A 13,088-nucleotide genomic window follows, 5' to 3' on the forward strand; every position below is an offset into this window, starting at 1 on the left:
GAAGAGCATGCGACTCTAGATTCGGGATCGTGCATTTGAGCCCCACGCTGGGTGTAGATATTACTAAAACATAAAAATAAAAATAAAAAACTTTAAATAAATAAATGCATGTATGTATGTAACTAAAATAGTCACAGGGAGCACACTGGTAGCTAACCAGGGAAGCGATTGTGAGAATGCAAGAGAGATGGATTTGGACACCATTTCAAGCACAGGACCAGGTTGGGCAATCTCTTGATTCCAGGGATGAATTAAAGAAAGTAGTCAAGGGACTCTTAGATCTCAAACTTGTCATTTTTGATGTCTGCGAAGTCAATGAGGAGTTGAGGTGAACACTTCAGGACATTTATTCAGCAAATATTTATCACACACCTACTACCTGGTAGATAACAGTACTAAGGAGGTGCTTAGAATAGAACATAGAACAAGATAAAGTCCCTATCCTCAAGGAGCTTTTCTTCTAAAAGCAGAAGGCAGACAGTAAGCAAACCGGAAAACACATTGTGTATGTTGAGCTTGACAAACCTGTGACACACTGAGGTGGAGATGCCTAGAAGACAGTTGGATCTTCAAGCTGAGAGCCCAGGGAGGGAAGCAAAGCCTCAAAATATAAAATTATGAGTGGCTCTTAAGGGGAAAATTGTTTGTGGAAAATGAACCAGAAAAGCGCTCTAGGGAAAATAGGGCTCCTTGCTGGCTCAGTCCTTGAGTGACTCTTGATCTCGAGGTCGTGAGTTCAAGCCGCACATTGGGTGTGGAGATTACTTGAAAAAAGAGAGAGAGAGAGAGAGAGAGAGAGAAGAAGGAGAAGGAGAAGAAGAAAAGTTAGGTAGAATTAGAGTAGCAGAGAGGCAGTTTTTAAAAATTAGAGCGTAGGGGCGCCTGGGTGGCTCAGTCGGTTGAGCGTCCGACTTCAGCTCAGGTCATGAACTCACAGTCTGAGTTCGTGCTGACAGCTCAGAGCCTGGAGCCTGTTTTGGATTGATTCTGTGTCTCCCTCTCTCTCTGACCCTCCGCCGTTCATGCTCTGTCTCTCTCTGTCTCAAAAATAAATAAAAGTTAAAAAAAAAATTAGAGCGTAACATTTCATGACTATTCGGATAATCACAGCAAAACAAGCTACAATACCTGGTAACTCAGCCCTTTTTGCTCATCTCTTTTAGCTACCATCGTCCATGATGCTGAAGTCTGAGAGAGGAGCTAAACAGCCCCCCCAAAACAGGGCTGCTTCGCTGCTTCGGTCTCCAGAGTGATGTGGAAGGAACTTCTGCACTTCGCAGCACAGCCAGGATTGAGTCCTTGGGGATATAGCTCTGGGGCGAACAGCACTTCTCTGAATGTAGCATTTCACTGGAATGGGTGGTCATGTGCTGCTTTGGGCAAAACTGAACACTTCATCCGTGCTTTTGAACCTTTTAACATTGCATCATACTTGAGGGGTCTGCCTCAGCACCCACCCACGCTCTGGGCCCCTTGCCGGTTCCGAGTGTTAGTGGCCACCCACACCGTCGCCCCAAGATGACGCCTGTGCTGGGGCACAGTTCGCACCATTCGCCTTACCTGTCCTGTCCTGGTCGTGGGTGCCCCTTGTGTGGCCCCAGCCATCAAATCCAATTGGTGGTGGGAAAAACCTTCTGGAGGCCCCCAGCCTTCTGGCAGAGGGGCCCCCACCTCCCGGGGACACCTCCACACCACATCGGAACATCAGTGGAAAGCAGCGCACTATACCTCTTGTCACACAGCAATAAAGTCCTCTTCGGGCAGCGCGGCCTGAGGGGAGCTCAGGATCTGACATGTTCCTTTCTGGCACAAGTCATCCTGATTTTTATTTTTTTAATTTAAAAAAAAAAAAAATCTTGAAGAAGTGCTGGAAACTTGTGTTTTTCCTGCCTATTAAGCAATCTGAGCTGCAATTAGATTCCAAGTTAAGACAGTAAGAAAGCATGTATGTTTTCTGTATACAAAAACAAAACCAAAAAAGGCCTCTCTGTTAATGGCATTTTGGCACAAAACTAACTCATGGCTTAAATTTTATAAGCTGTTGTACATTTGTTGCACCAAATGATATTCTAAGTCATTCTGACCAATAGATGTGTTCTCCTCCGGAAAACAGAGTTGTGGCAACCCTGTGGGAGCCAGCCGCCTGCTGTGGGCCCCCACGCTTCCAGCCGGAGTCACTGCAAGGTCCTAGGGAAGTGGGGTGCGGACCAGAAGAGGACTTTGGAGGCGGAAGTAGGAGGAGCACAGTCAGGACCCACTGTTCCTCCCTCCTGCTCAGTGCTGTTTGCCCTTCCCTGCTGTACTCACCCTCTCCCCTCCAGGTACCCGTCCCCCTGCTGACCCTCTCTGGCTCCTTCCACCTCACGTACCCCTCCTCTGCCAAGCAGGAGCCAGTGTCGTTGGTGCCTGGGCCTTGGCTCGGCCCCCACCCCTTTTTGTATTTGTAATGTATATTAATATGAAATGTTCCTAAAACAGAAAATTTATTTGCTTTCTTTTTTATTTGGAAAACCATACTGCCTCACCATTTCCCTCTAATTCCTATCCAGACTAAGCGGAAGAAAAAAATGTGTTCCTATTTAACTGATGAATGTGGCCTTTTTCTCTTAATGTTCAGAAAATTGTGGCTGTTTCGCCGATTTCTTCTGCAGTCCCTGTTGTAATTGTTCACTAGATTCTTACTCGTTTTCTCCTAATATGTCCATATAAGATTTGCTGAACAGGGAGAACCCATGAGGTCAAAACAAAAGAGCTGAGGTGACCTTAAAAAGGTAGTGTCTTCTCTCTGTATGGGGAATCGGGAAGCATTCCGATTACTCAGTTACTGTCCGATGCTTTGCGGCTATGGAGCTAGAGAGGGTTCACAGCTCCTTGAAGCTCATTACAATTTGGTATGACTGCAGGAAGAGGAGTGACAGTTGTACACCGTGGTGAGAGGTCTGAATATAAGGCGGTCGCACACATGACTTCTTCGAACCTCTCTGTTGCTTTGGAGACTGACTTATGCTAGCATTCTCTGTGGCTTACGGTGACATTTCCAAACCCTTCTGCTGCTGCCTCGCTTTCCCTTAATGTGCCAAGTGTGAAACAGAATTGGATTTCCTGAGCTACTTGTCTGCTTTCTGTGTGCCACAAAGGACTCTTGTTCATCTTTCATCTCATTCACGTTCTTTTGAAACAAGATACTTTGGGGGTCAAGTCCTTTCAGGTGTTTATATATATATATATATATATATATATATATATATGTATATATATATATATATAAAATGGATTTTTTGTTCCCTTTTTATGTAAGTAACAATTCGTAATCATAATGTAAAGAAGAAATAAAAGTCTGATGTATTGTACTTTAAGATGCTTCCCTGATGTACAGAATCTCCTTGTAAAGTAAATAATTGCGTTGTATATCAGTCTTCCTATCAATATTAATTATAAAGTATTTTAGAATTAAAAAAAGACAAAGTATACTATTCTGGTATGAAGTGCTTTATTTATTTATTTATTTATTTATTTATTTATTGAGACGGAGAGAGACAGAGTGTGAGTGGGGGAGGGGGACAGAGTAAGGGAAATAGAATCGGAAGCAGGCTCCAGGCTCTGAGCTGTCAGCACAAAGCCTGACGCGGGGCTCAAACTCACAAACTGTGAGATCACAACCTGAGCCAAAGTTGGACACTTAACCAACTGAGCCACCCAGGTGCCCCTGAAGTGTTTGTTGTTTTTTTTTTTTAACGTTCTACCTTATTCCAAAAGATTTAAGCTAGCTTATAAATGGTACGTGAAATACTACTAGATGCCCTAAAAGAAGTATATGAGGGGGAGAAATAATACTAACATTATTAAGTGTAGCCAGAGGTAAGGTCAGTCATGTTGTGTCTGTCTGTGCACACATATGACAAAAAGTCAACTGTGACCACCACCACCACCCGCCCCCGTGGTATGGCACTGGGTCCTTTATCCTATTTATCCCACCCCTAATTTGGGAGGTAAGGGGAAAAAGAACCTGGGAGGTGAAGTTGCTTCCCAAAGGTCAAAGCAAATTATGTATTCACTGCGTATATTCAGGGACAGGCAATTGCATCCCAGTCGATTGTCCCTCCAAGGACTTAACTGTGTGTGGACCCCATGGAAATAGACTTGAGGCTGACAGCATAGCAGGACAGCTCCTACCTCATGTACTTCTCTGGCAAGCAGCCCAGTTTCAATCCCTGTAGCCTCACCAAATGACTCACTTTCCTCTTGTCACTTCAGAGACTGGCTTTGATTAGTACACCACCCTTTACCAAGAGTTCAAAGAAACCATGAGTCACAACTGCCCATGTCATTGGGTTCCACCAGCTCCCAGATTTTCCTTCTCTTGCCCTCTAAAGACGAAACCCCACTGAGCTCCGAAGAGGTCTCAAATTGCCATCGCTCTTTTGAGGTTAAGCATTGTCTACAGAAGGGTGTTTTGAAGGTGCACGCTGCTCAGTGTTTGCTGAAACGATGAATGAATTTACGGTCCTTGTAGATTTAGATTAGTGTGCCCAGGAGAGGGGGGACCGCAGCTGGAAACAGAAGTTTGAAAACCCACTTTCAGAAAGGGCGAACACAGTGGATATTGAATAGGAGGAGATGGGATAGGAAGCGTACTGATGAGAGATAAGAACGTACCACAAAGGAAAGCCAAGCCCTGAAACCAAAACACAGCCTGAACCACCAATTTCAGCTCTAGGAGGCTCTAAGGTAGAGCAGGAACCACCAGCAATCTGGGCCACTTGTTCCATCGGTCTCTTGTGTGGATACCATTAATTTCTTCCCCCAAGAAAGCACAGAGGCCATTGGACAGGGACAAACACCCTCAGTTTTCCTCCATCTGGTACTGAAGAGGCACACACGCACCACCATTCATTCATTCATTCATTCACTCATTCAGTCAGTCAGTGTTTATCTCCTTCCTATCCACCACCTCTGGAAAAAACAATCTTCCTTTATCTCTTTTCTCTTAAACCTATTGCCCTACCTCCAGCTTTTCCTACACTCCCTCCACATAATCTATTCTAATGTTAAGTACCTCGCATTCCCTGTACAGTCCAAGCAGTTGAGCTAAATGAGTGACAGGTGCAGAAAAAAAGAAGTGATGTAAACTGAATAGGCTTCTTGACATTGGCTTGTAACCTCTGGTCCGTATACCTGGTTTTCCATTTCTACAGCCATAGTCACTCAACTCAGTAAAATCTAAACTAAATCCAAACTAAAATGGCTTTGCCTGAGGCCACCAGCAACTTCTCAGTTAACTGCCACATCCAAACTCTGTTTTCAGCTCTTAATGTATTTGACTAGTCTGCAGCATTTGAGGCTTTGGCCATGTCCTAAGTCCTCCAAACTTCTTCCTTGGCTTCTCAGACACTGCTATCTCTCAGTTCTCTGACCATGCTTTCTCTGCCCTGCTGGCTCCTTCCCAGCATGCCATTTAAATGGGTTTTCATGTCTTCTCATTCCCTGTTCTCCCAAGGTGACATCAGCCACCACTCTTATTCTGACAACTTCTAAATCTTTGTCTGCAACTCAGATTTTGTGCTGGACTCCAACCCTACATCCAGTTGCCCTTTGGACATCTATACACCCAAATGTCCCCAAGGTAACTTCTGTGTACCTCCAACATGGACCTTACTGTCTACCTTCACAGCCTGCTTTCTCAATCATCAGAGTTAGCGACCACCATATGTTTACTCTCCTAAGCCTGATACTTTGTTATTATCTGCAAGTTCCCCTCTTTGCAGGTCCAGTGCGACAGTAAGTTCTGTGCATTCTCTGCCTCTGAAATGTCTCTTGATTCCTGTATCTCCTCTTGCCTTGTCTACCATCCAAGTTCAAAGCCAACAGAATTTAATGGGACTTTATGACCTCTGATCTCTCTATCCTCCAATATTGCCACTAGAGTTACCTTTCTATTTTTTTTTTTTTTTCTGGACTAAGTGGCTTTATTGGGGAAAGCCAGGATTACAACAGACTTAAGAGTTGGCATTGGGCCCTTCTTCTTTCCAAAGGTGGGCACAACATTGACAAAACGCCGGTTGGCCAGTTGTACTGCATCCCCCGCTTGGCTTGACCTGTCTTCTTCTTCTTCTTCTCCTGTTTGGCCACCTTAGGAGTCTGCCCTCTTACTTTCCAAGCATGGGCCAGGGAACCACGGACTTTCCATCCAAGCATGCGGCTACTTCCAGAGTGGTCAGAGCCTCCGCTCCACACTGACCCAGGGTAGCCTCATCCTCTAGGGGCGTGCCTGCCAGGAGCCACGACTTGATCTTCTGGAGTGATGCCCTCCAGAGAGGCTACATGAGCCTTGATCTGGGCGACCGTCTCCTGGCCGGTCACCTTGAGGGTGTGTAGCTCCTGGGCTCGGACAAAGAGCTGCACATCAGTGACTGAACTACAGCCACTGCAGCTGCAACCACGAAGATGGAGTCTAGAAAGAGGAAGGAGGAAGGGCGTGCATGTCCTCACCACCTGCTCCGTGCTCTGTCACTGCTTAGAGTTACCTTTCTAAAATGCAAAGCTGGTCACAGCAATCCTTTACTTCAAAACTTATTGATCTCTAGCTGCCTGCAAGATAAAATTTAAACTCTTTGGCCTGGACTGCAACATATTTTATAATTCAGCCTTTGCCTACTTGCTGGTCTCGTGAAAAGTGCAGGCACCTTCTCCCTTCAGTGGACCTCATCAAGCTGACTTCTTTCCCTTCCCAGGAGACCGTAGTCCTGCTAGTTCCTCAGCCTGCAATGCTGTCATCATCCATACTCCACTCCTTTACTCCACCCCTTCAAGTTTGAGGTCAAATTTTAACTCCTAGGAAAGTTCCTTTAGCCTTGAGCAGATTGTTCAGTTGCTCTGTTCTCTGTGTTCTCAGAATACAGCATTCATCAAGTGATAGTATAATTTGCTGGCATGTCTATTTCTCCTACTGGGGGCTCTCGCAGACAGAAGTGTTTCATGTCGAGTCAGTACCTGGCTGGCTCAGTTGGTAGAGCCTGCAACTCTTGATCTCAGGGGTTTTAAGTTTGAGCTGCACTTGGGTGTAAGGATTACTTAAAAATAAAATCTTGGGGCACCTGGGTGGCTCAGTCACTGGAGCATCCGACTCTTGGTTTCAGCTCAGGTCACGATCCCAGGATTGTGGAATCGAGCCCCATGTCACACTCCCCGCTGACAAGTGCAGAGCCTGCTTGGGATTCTCTCTCTCTGCCCCTCTCCTGTGTGCTCGCTATCTCTCTCTCTCCCTATCAAAATAAATACTTTAAAAAATAAAATAAAATGTTTTAAAAAAAAGTTTCATATCAGAGTCATCATTGTCTAGCACAATGCCTAGCAGATAAATCATATCCACTAAATAAATGTTGAACGAGTGATTGAAAAAGGAGCTGAATACTGGTAATATGGCCGGGGAAGGAGCAGGAGCAGAATTATTTGTCTTCTTTCTTTAAAAAAAATTTTTTTTTTCAACGTTTATTTATTTTTGAGACAGAGAGAGACAGAGCATGAATGGGGGAGGGGCAGAGAGAGAGGGAGACACAGAATCGGAAGCAGGCTCCAGGCTCCAAGCCATCAGCCCAGAGCCCAACGTGTCTTCTTTCTTTTAAAGTACTGGTTCTCTTTGGGGCACCTAGGTGGCTTGGTCTGTTAAACATCCGACTTCAGCTCAGGTCATGATCTCATGGGTCGTGGGTTCAAACCCCGCATAGGGTTCTTTGCTGATAACTCAGAGCCTGGAGCCTGCTTCCGATTCGATTCTGTGTCTCCCTCTCTCTCTGCCCCTCCCTCACTCATGCTCTGTCTCTGTCTTCAAAAAAATGAATAAACGTTAAAAAAAAAAATTTTTTTTTAAATTTTTTTTAAAAACCAAACATTTTGGTTTTGGAAATTTTTAAAAATTATTCAAAACCCCCAAGAACTTTTGTATCTGTGTGTGACTTCTATTGATACTTACTGTACTACAATTAAAACTGGGAAAATTTTTAAATATATAATTTATATAATTAATTATAATATAATGAAATATAATACATTTCAAAATAATAACCCATTACATGTTAACATTAATAATGGATTTTTATGAAAAATAACTTTTCCAGAAATAATCAGGGAGAAGAGTGGCACTGTTCTACATTTTTTTACAAATCTTTTTAATGTCTGATTTAATAGAAGACAGCTCAATTCTCATATCTCTCGTGTATTCAATCTGTTGCTATATATTGTTTTGGTTGAAGTAAATGAAGAAAATCCAATCCCACACAGATATATAGTTGGTAAAGATGTCAGCCATTCTTTCAAGTAAAATGGTATTTCAGGAAAAAGATGTGGCTATTTCAAAACAATCATAGAAGTGCTTTTCCTGGAGACAAATGCTGTACTTTTGCAGACCACAAAAGTACTTTATGTGTACTTCTCACTTTATCACACAAAATATTAAAAAGAGGGGCACTTGGGTGTCTCAGTTGGTTAAATGTCTGACTTCGTCTCAGGTCATGATTTCACAGTTCATGGGTTTGAACCCCACGCTCTGTGCTGACAGCTCAGGGCCTGGAGCCTGCTCTGGATTCTGTGTGTGTGTCTCTCTCACTGCCCCTCCCCCCACTCATGCTCTGTCTCAAAAACAAACATTAAAAAAAATTTTTTTTAATATTAAAAAGATGCATAGTCAAAGGTTGAGAATTAATGAAATTAATGACTTTTATTTCTTCAACAGCATTCTTAGAGGAAGCTATTTCTAATTTGCTATAGATACGATTTATTATTGTGGTAGAAAAACACAGAACATAAAATGTGCCTTTGTAGGGGTGGGGTGGGGTGACGGGGGTGACAGGGGTGGCGCTGTCTGGCTCAGGCAGTAGAGCTCGCAATTCTTGATCTTGGGGTTGTGAGTTCAAGCCCCATGTTGGGGACCGAGATTAGTAAAAAAAATAAATAAGTAAACTTTAAAAAAAACATAAAGTGGGCCTTTTTTAAACCACTTTTAAGTATACAGTTCAGTAGTCACTATATGCACACTGATGTATAACAGATTTGCAGTACTTTTTCATCTTGCCAAATTGAAATTCTGTACCTGTTAAATAACACCTCCCCCTTTCCACATACCCCAAGTCCCTGGCAACCACCTCTCTATTTTCTAAGAATCAGAAACTGACTTTTAAAACAATTTTTTTTAATGTTTGTTTATTTATTTGTGTGTGTGTGTGAGAGAGACAGAGTGTGAGCAGGGGAGGGGCAGAGAGAGAGGGAGACACAGAATCTGAAGCAGGCTCCAGGCTCTGAGCTGTCAGCACAGAGCCCGATGGAGGCTCGAACTCACGAACCGTGAGATCATGACCTGAGCCGAAGTCAGGCGCTCAACCGACTGAGCCACCAGGTGCCCCTAAACTGACTTCTTTAAACTGTAAATTTGTGATGATAAAGAATACAATACCGCTATAGTTTGGTGACAGGGCCTGAAAACATAATAACGGACCAGCAGTTTTATCCATTTCACTTTATGGTACAGAGTCAACACAGTGAAAAAGGCAAAGAAAGCCTAAGTATTACTATGAGATAGTTTTGACCTCATGGACCTCCCCCCCACCCCAGAAGAGTCTTAGGGACCCCTGTGTGTGTGACAACTTTGCTTTGAGAACCATCTCCCTGGGCATGTTTCACATCTTAAAATCTAGGTAATAATACCAATGTCCTAGAATTGCTGTGATAGTAAGTAATGCACGTAAGGTATTCAGAACAAAATCTTAAAGGAAGAACACTATAAATGTTTCCACTCATGGTAGCCCGGCTGTGATAGCTCCATGTTAATTTACCTAATATCTATTTGCTTAATATCACATTCAAAATTCTATCACAGGGGTGCCTGGGTGGCTCCGTGGGTTCAGAGACTGACCCTTGATTTCAGCTCAGGTCTTGATCCCAGCGTCATGGGGTGGAGCCCCCAGTCGGCTCCTACTGTGTGGAACCTACTTAGGATTTTGTCTCCCTCTCCCTCTGCTACACAACCCCACTCTTGCACTCTCTTGAAAAAAAAAAAAAATTCTATCACATTTGCAATATTTCATATGTAATATGTATCTTCAGGATTCTTTACTTGCCTACTTCTTTATATTAGGTGAGCGTGTGTTAAAATATACTTAATGTAAAATTTACCTTTTTAATGATTTTTAGGTGTACAGTTCAGCAGTTATTAAATACATCCATTGTTGTGTATAGGAGGCTTTTAACTTTAGCCAATTCCTGTAGAAGCATTTGTCTTATTTACCTGCACATTTATCAAATGTTTATTTCAGATGCGACAGGGAAGATTCAATCACTTTTGAGATTCTGCATTTCTCTACACGGCTTTTTCAATTTCGCATACAATTACGGCAAAGTGGGGTGTTTTTATTCGCGAGTTTCTTTAACTGTACATTCTCCAGACTACTTTAATTGACTGCAGACAATTAAATTTACTACTCAGCACATACTTACCGGGCTACATACTTCTAAACTCAGTTTCTGTAATTTACATTCCCCAGCACGCTCCCCGAGCGCGAAGGGCCTATTATCGCGAGAAACCGCCGAGCCAGGTGGGGGGCGAGGGGAGGCTTCAGTTGCAATGGATTCCCAGCACCCTTAGCGAATTCCCGATTCCCTTACTGCGCATGGTACGGCGCAGGCGCAATAGAGATACCTTGACTTACGCGCGCTTCAGAAGGTATAAATAAGGATGCCTTGGGGGTTGCTCGGTCCTTTCGAGAATGCAAGCTGCGCTGTGTTAGAGTTGGTGAGTGTTTTTACCCGCTCGATTCGTTAGCTCTACGTCTAGTCTCTCAGGCCAGCCAACCAGCTTTTCCTGTGGACATCGTACTATTTAGAAGGATTCTTCTCAGCGGTGTCTGTACTAACTACACTTATTTGTGCAGCGGGGCTGGGCCGGATGTAGGCCGCGGAGGCCTTGCGAGCCGCGCGCGGGTCTTACCCATAGCGGAGGAGCGCGAGCGCCGAAACCTCCAGCGCTGTTACCTCCCGCGTCGGGACGCTAAATGCGCGGCCCGCCCTCTCGCTATTGACCATCGCCGGTTTATTAACTTGCCTCCTAGGAGGCAGTGGAGTTGCACGGAAGACATTTTATTTCTGACCCCCATCCGAGTTCCAGAATTGATTTCGAAACGGACGGATCTTAATCCTGCTGCTAGTTGATTTGTGATGTAGGGTGGTTTCACGACTGTAGATCAGTTTATACATAACGAGGCATAACTGTGGTCTCGGCTCTGCATTTTTCTGGCAGTAGTGCTAATCGCCTGTTGGGGTTTATAGATAGGTTTGGGGTATCTGGTTGGCAGTTCATTTAGATTACTGGCATGAGACTGCTGATAACTCGAATTTCGTTGCCAGTTTGGAGTTCAGGTTTCACCTGGGAAATTGGGGAAGTCGTCAGCTGGTTGAAACTTGTTTCTAGCTCAGTAGTCTGCAAGTTAAGTAAATTACAGTGACCAACGTGGATACTCTCGGGAGGTCACTCTCCCCGGGCTCTGTCCAGGTGGCGTAGGGGAGCATAGGGCTCTGCCCCGTGACGTACAGTCCCTTTCCACGACGTTGGAGATGAAGCCGGGCCTTGAGTCTGCGCCTGCATATTCCTACAGCTTCTCAGAGTCCTGTGGACGATGACTGAGGAGACAAACCATGCAGGAAACAGCTCTTAGAGCACCCCCTATCTGGAGCTAGATTGATCGGAAATGAAAGAAAGTTCTGCTCGTAATCAGCTGCTGTTCTACTGGATTAAGCTCTTACCTACCTTGTTTTGCAGCAGTTGCTCAGGATTCCAGATAATTTGATTTGGGGTAAGTAAACCAAAGGATTTGGGGTAAGAATTGTTTCTGACTTGCCAGTGTTTGCCTGTCGACATTTAATCATTCCAGCCGGGTTCCTTTTCATGAATGTGCTCTTGCCATTTAATACATCCAGATAGTAACTTTGACGTTTTTGCTGGCATGTCAGCAGTTTCATAGATTTATGCTCATGTCTGGGAAGATAGCCTTTTATAGCCAGTAAAAATTATTTTCATATCTTTAGTTGTGTGATGGGGTAGAAACTTCTGCTTTGCTAATGAAAAAACTGCATTTGGGTGGCTTAACCAAAGTCTGTCCATGGGAGCCAAGGATTTATTCTCTGGTACGGACCCTTTCCATGACAATGGAGATGAAGGGGGGCATATGTACCTGAATATTCCTAGGTCAGTGAGTAAGATAAACCTTGGGAAAGGTAGTAGTAATGACTGGTTTTTAAACAGGCTTACCTCAAATTCACTTGTGTAATAAGGGATGGAGGAAAACGAAATCTCTTATATACTTTGAGGGTGGTGCTGTTTAATTGGTCATTCCAACGTGGATACTCTCGGGAGGTCACTCTCCCCGGGCTCTGTCCAGGTGGCGTAGGGGAGCATAGGGCTCTGCCCCGTGACGTACAGTCCCTTTCCACGACGTTGGAGATGAAGCCGGGCCTTGAGTCTGCGCCTGCATATTCCTACAGCTTCTCAGAGTCCTGTGGACAATGACTGAGGAGACAAACCATGCAGGAAACATCTAATGAAAACTAAAAGGAAAGTTTTTAGTGAGGTCTTCAATAGGAGTCTGATCCTCTTTTTTGTTTGCTTTCATTTAGGATTGAAGAGGAGCCTCACCTTACATTGGCAGTCGAGACTTTATGCTTTGGGGTACTTTATTTACTTGGCAGGAACAGTTGGTGAAGTGGATGATAAATGTTTTTGTAAGCTAAGCCTGGAGGTTTAGAAGCTTGAGCACATTTGACCCCTTGTTAAAACTGCCCTTAAGAGAAAATCAAGGGGGAACAGTAGGTTTTTAAGCTTATTTTAAGAGAGAGCAAGTATGTGGGAGGGGCAGAGGGGGAGAGAATCCCAAACAGGCTCTACCCTATCAGCATGGAGCCTCAACTGAGATCATGACCTGAGCAGAAATCAAGAGTCTGACTGAGCCACCCGGCACCCTGATCCATGTGTTTCTGATGTACTTCTGGATTACAATAAAGATGACTGCATATTTGTGTGGCTCCTTTTTATGTGGAAACATGACTGA

At 44.1% G+C, this 13,088-nt stretch overlaps 1 protein-coding gene, 1 long non-coding RNA gene and 2 other non-coding genes across 19 annotated transcripts in view; all 4 read left to right on the forward strand.

The window, feature by feature from the left end:
* The window catches only part of LOC123597470 (mediator of RNA polymerase II transcription subunit 18), a 134,815-nt gene extending 131,345 nt beyond the window's left edge, over nucleotides 1–3,470 (forward strand). For all 15 annotated transcript variants that reach the window (XM_045476296.1, XM_045476301.1, XM_045476302.1 and 12 more), the window contains one exon: nucleotides 1,164–3,470. In XM_045476296.1, the coding sequence (XP_045332252.1) occupies nucleotides 1,164–1,179 (16 nt within the window). In that variant the 3' untranslated portion in view covers nucleotides 1,180–3,470. The remainder of the gene's footprint in view (nucleotides 1–1,163) is intronic.
* Nucleotides 3,471–10,488: 7,018 nt separating this feature from the next.
* On the forward strand, nucleotides 10,489–13,052 carry LOC123597473. 2 transcript variants are annotated; one of them, XR_006712131.1, is made up of 3 exons: nucleotides 10,690–10,780; nucleotides 11,640–11,837; nucleotides 12,658–13,052. It is a non-coding gene; the product is annotated as an uncharacterized LOC123597473 (long non-coding RNA). The 2 variants fall into 2 exon arrangements; XR_006712130.1 differs by having other exon boundaries at nucleotides 10,489–11,837.
* On the forward strand, nucleotides 11,490–11,694 carry LOC123600212. Its single transcript, XR_006713573.1, has one exon. It is a non-coding gene; the product is annotated as a small nucleolar RNA SNORA73 family (small nucleolar RNA).
* On the forward strand, nucleotides 12,376–12,580 carry LOC123600211. Its single transcript, XR_006713572.1, has one exon. It is a non-coding gene; the product is annotated as a small nucleolar RNA SNORA73 family (small nucleolar RNA).
* Nucleotides 13,053–13,088: the final 36 nt, after the last annotated feature.

The sequence above is a fragment of the Leopardus geoffroyi genome, chromosome C1 (genome assembly GCF_018350155.1).
Source record: "Leopardus geoffroyi isolate Oge1 chromosome C1, O.geoffroyi_Oge1_pat1.0, whole genome shotgun sequence".
Lineage (NCBI taxonomy): Eukaryota > Metazoa > Chordata > Mammalia > Carnivora > Felidae > Leopardus > Leopardus geoffroyi.